Below are 13,474 nucleotides of genomic sequence, written 5' to 3' on the forward strand. Positions count from 1 at the left end.
TAGGATCCACCCCTTCCCAGACCTCACTTCAGAGTTGGCAGTGAAAGCAAGGGTAACATGCTAGAGATCCCTGCCTATCTGAGGCCTTCCAGAGGTAAGCAGTTTTTCTTCCTTTGTCTCTGTGTCTATGACTGTTGTATTTGGGTTTGTCCTCTTTTGCTGTAGCCTAGGACTTTGCCATCCTACTCTTATTGCTGTACTTTCCATTGCACTATAGTATTGCAATGTGAAAGGCAACTCTTAATCTGCTCTTCAGATTAAGAAAAGGGAAAAATACAAAATTGTGTGGAAGAAAACAGGACCACGTTCAATGCATAAGCATCAATCCATAAGGTGATTTGCCTGTAAGTAATGTTCATGCTGTGAAGAACTAAGAAATAAAATGCATTTGCACCAGATACAAACAAGATGAGAAACTGAATATAAAATCAAGATGTGATATGTGTGAAGGCACTAGACTGAGAAGATTAGCAAAGTAATCACAATGTCCATGCAATAAATCCATTTTTTCACTAAATTAAAATGTTATTGTCTCTACTCTATTACAGCACATGAGTGTAAGGCCTCCGGAAAGCATTTCAACTAAAACTTTGGGTAGTTCACAGAAGCCACTTATTTCAGTAAGAGTAGGGGAATTTGTGATCCTGAGGAAAAAAAGGAGAACTAGTTTGTAAAGCTATCAAGCTACATAAGCAAAACAACAAAAGATTCAGACTTTTACCACCAAAGTATCCTAATATTAATACAGTTATATTACTGTGTTATTTGTGCATCTGTGAAATAGCTTTCCCTTGTGAAGTAAATCAGATGTCCACACACATCACCTGCTTTTCAGACTGTCTAATGTGGTAAGAGAAACAAATCAAGGTGATTAATAAAGCTAATAAGAAATCTGGCCTTCACTGTCAAAGCATTAGAGCTCAAAGTTTTAATAAAGAATTATCAGGACACGCAGTGAAACTCTAGACTCAAGCATCTCAAAGAGATCCCTAAAAAGATCTCAGTCTCCAAATATTCTTCTTATATTATTCATAACATTCTTTAAGTAGTAATTCATATCCATCCTGGGTCAAGAGCTGAGAATGCTGTTTGGAAGCTATCCCACAAGTGGATTAATACTGATTTCCTCAAGGGGGCAAACCAAGATGCCTGGCAAAGGTATTTATGCTATATGACACAATTGTGTGGGCATGAAGCTCACGTGGCAGGTAGATAATGGTTACAACAGCACCCACCTACTGGAAGGAGCCAGGAAAGTACATCAAAAATGAAAAATGAGAGCACTGCAACAGGCTGAAAAGTCCTTCTCTTGACATGAAGGAAAAACCGGAGTTGTTGCAAGCTATTAAGTGGAGAAGCCTTCACTTGTCTCTTGGCAATTTTGTGCAGTGAATGCAATGTAAGCATCTCAGATGACGTCAAGTACAGAGGTAGCAACTTGGGAGCATGTTGGGGCCACCTGGGACAAAATACCCGTTTTCTCAAAATAAGAAGCATCCCCAGCACATTTTTCATGGACCTTTAACTGTTTTCTCACTACCAATGACATGTCTACCTTTAGAAAGTTTATGCTTCGTGTCTGGGAATTTAATCAGATTGTTCCATTGTGCTGCCACAGTTGATCAAATGAGAATGATGAATCTGTGGATAAATTTGGTATTTTAAAGTCTACTGAATGTCACTGCAGGGGGGGAAAAAAAGTCAAAGAAGACAAATCTTCCTGTCAATTTAAAGAACTATTCCACAAGGAGTATCTGTAGCATCTTAGTACTATGCTGTCACCTCCTTGCACTGCACTCAGTAGTAATGAAAGGAGGACCGAGGGAGGACGAGAGAGCAATGAGAACCAACATTTGCATTGGCTGTAAGGCACATGGGATGGCTTGGGTTGGTAGGGATCATCTGGCTAGAACAGCTCCTACACGTGCAGCAAGGAGAACCTTTCATTGTCGAGGTTGAAAGCGGGACACAAATGCAGGCTTCGAAGACAGTGAGACGGGCACCACTGGCAGGACAGGTAACTCAGACATGGAACGGGCCTCCGTCTGCTCCTGAGATCAAGGAAAGGTAGTCACCATTGACAGATGGCACCAGAGAGGGGATCTCTGATGGTGGCAGTGACAGAAACACTTCTCTGTGGTAGCAGAATAACACAAGCAAGAAGCCAGACCTGGTGACTACCCTGCAGCAGCCTCCATCCAAGCACTCCAGCTCTCACCTTCCATCAGCGCTTGGCACCAAACAACAGGCAGCAATAGCCCATGTGGAGGTGGCTGCTTGCTGGGCACTGCTCTGTGAGGCTGCAAAAAGCTGCTCACAGCTCCAGACCAAGATCTGTTCTCACAGATGATGGCTGAAGAACACATATGATTCATCTGTGGTTGCAGTTTGAAAGACTACCCTTTCAAAGGAGAACTTGCAGATTACGTTGAATTAAAATTCAAGCTGTTGGATACTGTGACGCTTGCTAGTACACGTAATCTCTTTTATAAATACATAAATCTGCTCCTAACAGCGGCCAACACCAAGTGCTTCTAAGGAGAATACAAAAAAGCATAATCCTTGCTAGTGAAGAACGGTCGTAAGCTGTAAAAAATGAGATATATCTTTCTAAATGTATGCTAACATATTTCAGATGTTACACAGATAGAAGTAATAAAGAGCAGATCTTTCTTTGTATATTATTTCTTTCCTATCTTTTTTCAGTCTTAACTGTTCAATCTTCACAACATACTGCAGAAATACCAGCAGTACTTATAACACAAAGATCCAAAGTAACGTGGGAAATGAAGAGGAAATAGCCATCACCAGATCAGCTGATATTAATTATACAGTGAATGACAAACATTTCCTTGCTTCTCTTTTGAAGCTGTCAATTTTTATTCTGTGCCCTCCAGGTTTTTGGGTAGTTGCAACAAAAAGCACCCCCTGCTTCCTCTGCACCCTTCTGGATTTCAGAATTTATAGGGTTTATAGGGCTGTTGCTTATCTTCTCTAGAGTGAACAAGTCCAGCTTTTGTGGATTTTGTGCGCCCTGAGCCCTTTCTCTTTCTGGAAAGGACTGATCTTTCTGCACAGTATTGTAAGCAAAAAAAGTAACGCTGTTCTACAACTGGCAGTATCACAGTGCTATGTGTTAGTCCTTCCATTCAAGCTTTCTGCAGTGTAACAGCCTGGGCTGCTTTCGGTTTGATGCATTGCACTTATTGAACTGCCTATATGGATCTCTCAGTCACTTCCACGAGTTAATTTAGGCTTCTGTGAAATAAGTACTGTATATATTACCCTTCTAAACACGAAGGGGGAAGGGAAGGAGAAAAACCAAAGACCAATTCAGAACTCATATTTTATCAAGCTGAGACATCTCAGTTATAATTTAAGCTACATAAATAGTAATGAAAAAAGTCATATGTTGCATCATCCTGTAATTATTACTCACGTTTTTTTGCTGCTCTTTCAGCCTTTGCCAGCAGTAGCTCTATATATATATGACTCATTGTAAATTTGGGATTTTTTGCTTAATATCATGAAACTATTATTGTCTTTCATTACACTTTAAGGTAATACTTAATTATGTTTTTATCTTTATCAATATAACATAAAAAAATATTCTCTAATAAGGTGGAAATTAGAAGTCAATTTCTAAGACATCTCATTTTGAAAAGTTATTTTAAAAGCAGCGGGACTGCCATTTTGGATTAGGTAACAACTCATTTCATGTTTTAGAGCACACAGTAGTTGAGAGTCATTTATTTAGTACACTCATCTTGGTTTTCCAATGCAGCTCATGTTTTGTTTGTCCTGACTACCAACTCCACCTCTGTTGTAATCCAATATAGAAATAACTGAGGACCTGATGTTTCACACTGCCATTTGTATTCTGAGGCCACAATACCCCCCCTTTCCTAATGTCTAACATCTCATTTGAACCTGTGGTGCCCTCTCAGAATCAGCCTCATCTCAAAGCCCTGCACGCAATGGTGCCAAACATGCAGGTAGCCCAGCCTCCTTCTCCACACTTCCCTCATGCAGTTGATAAGTTCTCAGATGCCAATAGTTTCTGAAATGGTTGAGAGCCTTCTTATTTGGAGTGTTGCAGCAGTACGCTCTTGCTTCTCACCCTTGTCACATGTTGTATGTGAAACATCTAATGAATGAGCAGTGATTCAAAGAGCCCTGTGATTAATTTGACTGTGAAAATACTGAGAGACAGAGTGGGATCTCTCAGTACAAGGAGACTGTGAACAGAGTTACATGATTGGGTGGGAGAGAAAATCTTGTAAAATAACACAGATAAAAGCATGATTTGCTTGCTATTCACCATGCCTCTGTAACATCATGGTCTATCTCTAAGCTATACTTTCTACTACACTGCTGGCTTGCAAAACTTTTAATGGAACAAGTTTTTCTGGCAGAAGAACACTGATTCTTATCTTTAATGAGCAGCCTCTCTATCATTTTGCTTTGGGAAACAGCTTCCTGGTTGTAAACTGCTTGAGAGTGCTGACAACTTCAAAAGCAGCCGGTAGAGACTTTCTTGCAAAGTTCAGGAAGGATCTCAAAAATGCTGAAGGCTGCGGACAATGTTGCTATGAAGCAGGAGGACTCTGCGAACCGAAATGGAGAAATGACAAGTTGGGATATCAATGACATCAAACTTCCCCAGGTATGTGTCTGCATCTTAGAAATTTACCCAATTCTGATCGATCTTCTCCACTTCAGAATTCTCTCTTTGGTCTCTGCCTCATTGCACTTATGCTCTTTGTCACCCTGAGCTATAGGACAATGTTTTGCTTGAAGGGCTAGAGAATATCCTGTAAAATGGTCTTTCCATCCTTTTCTGGTCCCACTACCTAAAAATCATACCCATGTACTCCATGGAAAACCCATGACACCCCACACCTCAAACCTCATGATGCCTCAAAGCCATCATCAAAGACATCTTTGTATGTGCCAGATTCCTCCTTCCAGGCTCCTTTGCCATCCAGCTTTGTCCTTCATCTTCCAACCCAGCCCTCTTACCTGATCCCGGTCTCTTCTGTGCTGTGTCACTGCTGCTCGCTCAAAGCCTCCATGTCCCAGGCCACCTCCTCCCCCAAGGTCACCTTCACCTGCATTCAGCCTGGAGGCTTCCCCCATAGCTTTCTCTATGCTCTCGAGTGAGGGTGCTCAGCAGTTTTTATCTTCACAGTTCGTGTTTTTACTACTATAATGGCTCTCAGTGGCTGGGAACAGCAATTTTAAGTAAAGTCCTGTTCAGTTCTTATACCTTTGTTATGATCAACCTTTTCCCTCAAAAACCATCAGAGGGTACGCTTCATGTTTTACAGCTTTTATTTTATGTTTACTATGTTGACTGTAGCAATAAAAGAGTTGTGTAATTAGTTATTTGTCTTATTTTATTTTCCACTGAGATGTTTTGTTCTTTTATTGTTCCTTACAGTATTGTCTCTGGGGTTTTTTTTGTTTGCTTTTTCTGGTCATTCACCAGTGTTGAAAATAAAACCTGACCTTTGGTTTTGGACTTCAAAAAATCACTGCGAAAGACTTCCATGGCACTTTTAGGTGAAAAATCCAGAATGAATGAAAGACCTGCAGATGTGCAAATAACCTCACTTTGATTCTGTATTTGCCCTTTTTCCAGTGAGCTGAGCTAAATCAAGCCAGATGACTCAGAATAACGCTGCTTTCATGACCTGAAGGGCAAAGCAGAACAGCATGTGTTATTTTATGTCAGGTACCCCATCTTAGTCCCCTGGAGCAATTCTGCACTAGGCAGAACCCACACGCCAAGCCTCCTAGCCTGCCCTTCCTGGCTCTCTGGGGCTTGTGAGGAGCCTCATTTTTTCTGCCTTCCCCGTGCCATGCTCTCGGCATGAGAGAGCTGCCAACCAACACTGCTGCTGCTGTACTGGAGTGACCCAGACTTGGAGAAACCCAGCAGAAGGCCATGCTAGGCTCTTACATGAGCCCTCCTTTAGCCTAACATTTTTGTCTCTTTTTTGTCTCTTTTCAGGACGTGAGACAGACAGACTGGTTTCAGGAATGGCCAGATTCCTACGTAAAACATATTTACAGCTCAGAGGATAAAAATGCTCAGAGGCACCACAGTAGCTGGGCAATGAGAAACACCAACAACCACAACTCTCGTATCTTAAAGAAGTCCTGCCTTGGGGTTGTGGTCTGTGGCAACGACTGTTCTACCTTGGATGGCAGGAAGATCTACCTGAGGCCAGCCATATGCGACAAAGCTAGGCAAAAACAGCAGAGTGAGTATGGGCATGGCTGCTCGTTACGTGGCAGCTAATAAGTGAAACCACATAAGCCAAATCAAAATGGAGGATACTCTTTGGGTTACCCAGCCATTTCTGTATTCAAATACAACTCTTAGAATACTGCATTTCGCATTTCTTAATATTAGAGGGGGTTGTTTGTTTGCTTGTTTCCTTTTGTGCTCAATAATCCTTAGAAGTTCCTTCCAACTTGTGATATTCTACGATTGTATGTTGTTGTTTTTTTTCTGATGGAAGATGGTTTGAGATTGATTTGCAGCTTTCTCAGGCCCTCTGACCTGAGTGTTGGTTTCATTATTTCATTGGCCTAAGAGTAACTTGCAGAAGTCTTGCGGGAAAGACAGTGCTCATTAACTACAATGGCTGGCAAATAGAGGACAAGTCTTATGAGGAGCGACTGAGGGAGCTGAGATTGTTTAGTCTGGAGAAAAGGAGGCTCAGGGGAGACCTCATTGCACTCTATGACTTCTTGAAGGGAGATTGTGATGAGGAGGGGTTTGGCCTCTTCTCTCAGGACCCAAGGAAATGGCCACAAGTTGTACCAGAGGAAGTTTAGGTTGGACATAAGGAAAAACTTTTTCTCCCAGAGAGTGGTCAGGTACTGGAATGCTGCCCAGGGAGTTGGTGGAGTCGCCATCCCTGACAGTGTTCAAGAGGCATCTGGATGAGGAGCTGCAAGATATGGTTTAGTGCTTGTGGTAGCAATAGTGGTGGGAGGACAGTTGGACTAGATGATCTTGTAGGTTGTTTCCAACCTTACGATTCTATGATAGGCCTCATGGCCACGTTGCCAGAAGCAAGATGGTACAAACAGAGAAAATGAGCTGGAGAATGATCCTTCATTTAGGTATTTCAAGCTCTTTTGTATTCCTCAATAGAGCTACTGTTTTTTGGAACCATTGAACATTTTAGCTAAAGAAAGGTTTTACTGGAGCACTCACTGAGGTCAGAAAGACGTCCTATAGAAAAATCCAACACGAAGCATACCTGACATTCCAGGCACTTTCAAGAACTGAAAGAAAAACGTTAAGACCTTTGAAGGTAAAAGCTCTTAGCTGACCATACTAACCATGGAAATAATCTTTGCTAGTTATATTTAATAATGAAACAGAATAAATGTAACTATTTGTTTGTTTATATTTATGTTTGATTTTTATTTTTATTTTTATTTCATATTTATTCTCAGTGCAGTTTCTAAGCCCCAACCTAGAAGTGGCAGCCCACCCCTAAGTGAACCATTGTACCAGATGGGATTTACCTGTCTGGCATTACATAGGAAATACTTCCCCTTGTTTTTTCTCCAGGGAAATGCTGTCCAAACTGCAACGGACCCCTGCGGCTCCTTTCCTGCCGAGGCCATGGGGGTTACCCAGTCACCAACTTCTGGAGGCATGAAGGCAAGTTCATATTTTTTCAGGTTGGTATAAAATTACCTTACATTATGCACGTTAAAGATTTCTTTTTTTTATTTTTATTTTTTAATGTATTGATTAAGGAGATTTTCCTGTTCCAACAAATAAAGGTCATGGAATATGTCAACAATGCAGTTGTAAGGTCAAAAATTTTCACAATGAGTGTGCAAGTTCCCAAGCAACCTGAGCTAACTGAGGGCATCCCTGCTGGAGCAGGAGGATGAGTCAGACCCCCAGTGGTCCTTCCCAATCTAAATTACTCTATGCTTCTATAGTTTCACAGCATTTTTTTTTTAGGGTCCCCCAAGAGCCTGTTGATTTTGAAGTATTTTTCCTCATATATAGGAAACAAATAATTATCAAAGAATCAGAAATGCCACTTTATATCAGCCTTGCCGGGAACCTTTGTGTAGACATGATGCTATTCCAAGGGATTATGTATGAAAAACACCATCTCTGCATTATACTCGACCTATACCTGGAAAACAATATATCCAATGTTTAAATAATTGGAACTATTTTTGGAAGCTATAGACCTAGTTTAGTACCATACACATTGCATTGCCTTCTAGTCTTCTGAGTCTTTATAGTTCTCTTTCATTTACATGCAGATTAAATAATATTAAATCTCTGTGGGAGCTAATAGAAATTAATGTTCTGCTAAATACATCTAAGAAGAATTATAACAGCTGCAGGAACAATGTATCCAGCTGACCTTGTGGCTTTGATTGGGTCTCCAGTCTGGGGAGTCTCTTCTGCATGTCAGTGTGGTATAATGCTTCATGATTTAAGGGAATTTCTGCCCTATCACACTTCATCAGTGAAGCAGTCATCTGCTTGTTACTTGAGCCCAAATTAAATGAGTCTTATTAAATACAAAGCATTAAAACAGGCCATGTGTATGTTTTTGGCCTGTGCAAAAAAAATCCTACTCCCTTAAGATTAATAACAAGTCTGTTTCTAAATATCACAATTCCTTTCTCAAGTCCAAAGGGGCTCATGACCATCCACGTCCAGAAACAAAACTAGAAGCAGAAGCAAGGAGATCCATTCAGAAAGCGCACACAGCTTTTTCTCCACCTTCTCCAACACAAATAAGGCTCCAGGAGATCAAGGTAACTTTTATTATCAACAAATTAAATTGCAGGGCAAGGGATCCATGGTGCAAAACTATGAGGAACCTTGTCTTTGGGTGGGAATGGGTTTTATATCTCTACATTTCATTCCCCCATTGCCAGGTACAGAAGGAGCAGGGCTGTCTTGAGTCTGCTGCTGGCATTCCCCAGTCAGAGCCTCTTTGGGCTGGAGGCAGGGCTGGAAGGCTATCACGTCACTATTCACATCATTCTTGGCACGGTTTTTGTCCATATAACTCATGCTTGCAAATAGTTCTTGGCCTCATTTTATTTAATGGCATGTACGTAACTTTTTCCTTCTTTAAAAATGCACAAGTTGCCTTTAGAAAATTTTCCTACAAGTATAAGTGCAGCTCCAGAAATGAGATAACTTATAAACAAATCTGGGAATAAAGTAATTAGGTATTTGTTCAATTCTGTATTGACATCGAAGGAAAATATTAGTAGGTTTTAAATGGATTGAACTTTTAATATGAGAAAATTTAACAAATGAACACAAAAACTGGGACGTTTTTTTGATAATAACTGGGCTCATGAGGAATATTTGTGTATGTGTGTGCATACAGAGTATAGTATTTAGTTTCTGAATGCCATAAATACTATGTAGTATTACCTATATTATATCTCTGTTTCATACTGAGTGTGGTATCTGGACAAAACAAAACTGTCATTAGCAGGGCAGATATACAAATCTCTGCCCAAGCAGCGGGGAGTGGAAGCTCTTGTGAAAGACCAGCTAGAGAGGTCCTATAGACCCCTGTGTGCCTGATGGAATCAGAAGGTAAAGAAGTAAGGCTGCATTTAGTGACTTTCCTTGCAAAGATTGTGTTACACCCACCTGTACACAGCTCGTCTTCACATGCATTTTGTCTTTTGAAGTGCTGGAGGTGACATATCCTCCCCAGCCCCACATTAAGGACAGTGCTCATACCCCTTCATCAACAGATATAAAAGATAACTAGACAAAATGTAGAAGGACTCCTTAAAATGCGTGAGGGAGGAGGGGAATCCAGAGCTCACAAAGTAGTTTACAAGTCAGCAGAAGTTAAACCCATTTAAATGGAATATGAAATTAAAAGCTGCAGCTATTTCTACTAGTAATATGCAGAAGGACACTAACAAACAGAACTTAGGTGTGATTCTCATGATGACACACTAATTTGGGATGGGACAGTTGGAAAACACACAACAGGCTGACAGTGACCTCTTGACACAGGTGAGTGGGAACAGAGAAAATAAACTTCCATGTTACTATTTAACAAAGACTGAAACAATGATTCTCATAATATTAGTTTAATTCTGTCCTTTTGAGGAAGACACATAAGAAATGAGGAAGATACTTAGGAAATTCTTCATCTAGGAAATGTTATTGAGCCTTGTGGCTTATTTAATTTTATATCTGAGCCTAAATGTCTAAAGAATCTTTGTCCATCTCTTTCTACAACATTGTCCTGTTGTTTTGAGTTCAAATTTTACTAGGAGTAGGAACAGATCACAAATGTCTTCAGTATCTAATTATTTAATAAATACTGAACTATCTAATTAATTAATGGCCTACTTGTCAGCTGGCCTGACTTCGTGAAGTCAGAGTGGAACTTGAGAATAACTCATGATATTCTTGTTTACTATGACCAGTTGTAATACAACAATTTCTCACATGCAATTGGTATTGCTGAAGCTGAGAGGAGTTTCCATAGAATATTTGCCTGTAATGTTTTGAGAAGAAATGAGGAGGGAGAGCCATAGAAAATATATGGGCCCGAAACAGAGCAAGTGATATATAGAATGTTTTCTCTATGGCGTCACCTGATTTTTAGCTGAAGATGTGCTGGTCCTAAATTAGGTCACTGGAATTTCTTCTCATGGTTAGTGGAGAGCAGTTGAAAGGAGCTTTTCTACTTTGGCAGTTAACAAGTCAGAAAATCACTATAATTAAATGGACACAAAGGCAGTATTATAAGGAGCAGAGATCTGTAAGTACTAATCAGAAATGATAGCACAGAATGAGTATTCTGACAGGAATTAAATACTGTAAAATTATAATCCAATAATTAAGGCATTTAAAGAAGTTGCAAAATATCCAGGTAAAAAAATGACTCTGAAGAATAATTCCACTGTGCTGCTCCCTCCTCCAATGAGAGGAGTTTATGGCCAAAAAAAAAAAAATAAAGATAATAAAAATAGTCAGTTAACACTTCGAAACAACCATTTAAAAAATAATATTTTGTATATTTTCCAAGCTCCATTGAAATAACTTAAATTCTATGGAATCAAAAGTATTTCAGTGCATTCATTTTCAGGTGCTCCTTCAGTATATCCTGGTAGCTGTGAATGTGAGATCTAGTGATCCTTTTTGTTTAAAACAGAATTTATCTGAAAACCAGTGAGCCAAGCCCAGAACCATGAGCTCAGAGCCCCTGCTAGATTTGCCCCCAAAACCCCTGGCTCTGCTCTAAAAGGAGGTCCTGCTGCCGTGCCTGTTTATTCCCTGCATTAATTTAATGCCTTTTTTGTATGCACTCACTGCTTTTTGGTTAAAGTTGCTAGTCTGGGCTGTGTTGCAATAATCCTCACCTTGCTTTCCCAAGTCTCTGACAGGTGAGGAGCCCACCCAGAAGTCTTTGCCTTTGCTCCTTTCCGAGCCGGACCAGTGTATGTTACCTGCCAGTTTTGGGGGATGTTTAAGCACAAGCTCCTTGCAGCAGACAACAGGCTGCTGCGTGGAACAGCCGCCATATCCAACGGCAGCCGCGGAGCATGTGGAAGGCCAAGTGCACTCTGCCTATGGTGGCTCGTGCACACAGGCCTGGAGCAGCCCCCTGCACATCCCTGGTGTGCTGCCGGTTACAAAGGGAGGCCACAATCCCCTCAGGCCCAGTGTTGGCCCTCTGGGAGAGGAATCCTGCGAGGGAAAAGCTCCTCCAGCCTACAGCCTTCCTCCTCCATCATACCCTCTGCCTCAGCATGGCCCCGGCCTGCAGGGCTCACACCAGCACCACCAGCAGCTCCCAGCGCTCTTCAAGGGAAGCTATGGTGACGCGGAAGAAGGAAGGCGCTGCGTGAACCCCAGCTACTGCAACAACTTGTTTTGTAACCTGTACCCATTACGGTGACTGGGTTAACATTTTCTCTCTCTATGCACCTCCGCCAATGGGCAGCATCTTTGCTTTTAGACATAAGGAAGGGCTTTTATGCCTGCAGAGCTTTCTCTACTTTCTTTCTTTTCCCTCACTACTTTATTAATCTAACAAAGTCATCATCTCTGCTTACGAACTACCCTAGTTGCTACCAGGCAGCTTGGCAGAATTTCATGGCACCAGACCTGTAACTGTACCGCCTGACTTAGTTTCACACATTTATGTACAGAAGGTGCCTCACTGTTTCTTTCAGCCAATTTCTGTTGGTAAGAAGTCGTTCAGCATCCTTTCCTGCATATCACCCTGTGTTTTAACCACTTCTGTAATCTATATTTCAGCAGGAGATATCAGTTCCCTAATCTGTTTAAAAAAGTAGTGTGCCAAAAATGAATTTTCTTGCCTGAATTTAGTGGCCAGCTTTGAGAATTTTGGCAAAAGCTTCTTTACCTTTTCTACTATAATTTAATCTGATTTTCCCAATGTCTTTACTCTCTGGACCATGTCTCAGGGGCCACCATCTAATACCATGCAGCAGAAAGCCCCAGTACATGCCCCCACTGCCATCTCTGCAAGGAAGAGCTGAGGGATGCTAAGTCTGGAGCCATGTCTACGTCTGGTTCCCCCAACTTCCATGGCTTCACATGATACCAGCCCCTGAAGTCAGACACAGTGCTGTAAGTCCTGACCAGCCCTACCTGTGGAGCAAGCCATGCCCAGGCAAAATGAACTTTTTATTGAGATGAGTCTGGGAGGACAGTATTACAAAACCAGTGGCAATAAAAACTTCACAGTACTTCAGACCATGGCATATCTGCTGTCCATCAAAACAGATTTGGTCTTCTCATGGGAACTTACAGCAGCCTTCCAGTACCTGAAGGACTTCTACAGGGAAGTTGGGTAGAGACTTTATATAAGGACATGTAGTGATAGGATGAGGGGAAATGGCTTTGTACTGAAAGAGAGAAGATTTAGACTAGATGTTAGGAAGAAATTCTTTACTGTTAGGGTGGTGAGATGCTGGAACAGATTGCCCAGAGAGGTCACGAATGCCCCGTCCCTGGAAGCACTCAAAGCCAGGCTGGATGGGGCTTTGATCAGTCTGGTCTAGTGGGAGGGAGGTGTCTGTGCCTAGGTCAGACGGGTTAGAACTAGACAATCTTAAAGGTCCCTTCCAATACAAACAATTCTATGATTCATCTTTTTTTTCTGCTTGTTTTCAACTTTTTAGATTCCATCTTTTTTTGTTTATCACTTGGGAATACATCAGTTATAGGAAAACTGCTCTCACTGTGAAAGATGGAATTTAAAGACATTTACAAGACTGGAACAAATTATATTTATAGAATGTTTCAACATGTTTGTGAAACAAAGGCTGAGTAGTGAATTTTTTATGTGGAAAAAATCTAAATGTGGATCACAAGAGGACAGCCTGTCATACACGAGGGTCAGTTCACCAAACTATGCCAATCCCACGTCAATTCCCAATTCTGTGTGTA

The 13,474-nt window shown here is 41.2% G+C and overlaps 1 protein-coding gene across 1 annotated transcript; it reads left to right on the top strand.

The window, feature by feature from the left end:
* The first annotated feature begins 4,414 nt into the window (after positions 1-4,414).
* Positions 4,415-12,776, top strand: GCM1 (GCM transcription factor 1). The gene is made up of 5 exons (XM_031552590.2): positions 4,415-4,666; positions 6,017-6,269; positions 7,598-7,710; positions 8,692-8,820; positions 11,430-12,776. The coding sequence occupies exons 1-5, from the start codon at positions 4,565-4,567 to the stop codon at positions 11,952-11,954; spliced, it is 1,122 nt and encodes a 373-aa protein (XP_031408450.2). The 5' UTR covers positions 4,415-4,564; the 3' UTR covers positions 11,955-12,776.
* Positions 12,777-13,474: the final 698 nt, after the last annotated feature.

Source organism: Meleagris gallopavo, chromosome 2 (assembly GCF_905368555.1).
Source record: "Meleagris gallopavo chromosome 2, MGAL_WU_HG_1.1, whole genome shotgun sequence".
Taxonomy (NCBI): Eukaryota; Metazoa; Chordata; class Aves; order Galliformes; family Phasianidae; genus Meleagris; species Meleagris gallopavo.

Coding starts and splice junctions, on each gene's coding strand:
- GCM1 (XM_031552590.2), top strand. CDS start 4,565: ATGCTGAAGGCTGCGGACAATGTTGCTATGAAGCAGGAGGACTCTGCG. Junction 4,667..6,016: donor ATGACATCAAACTTCCCCAG/GTATGTGTCTGC, acceptor GTCTCTTTTCAG/GACGTGAGACAGACAGACTG. Junction 6,270..7,597: donor AGCTAGGCAAAAACAGCAGA/GTGAGTATGGGC, acceptor TTTTTTCTCCAG/GGAAATGCTGTCCAAACTGC.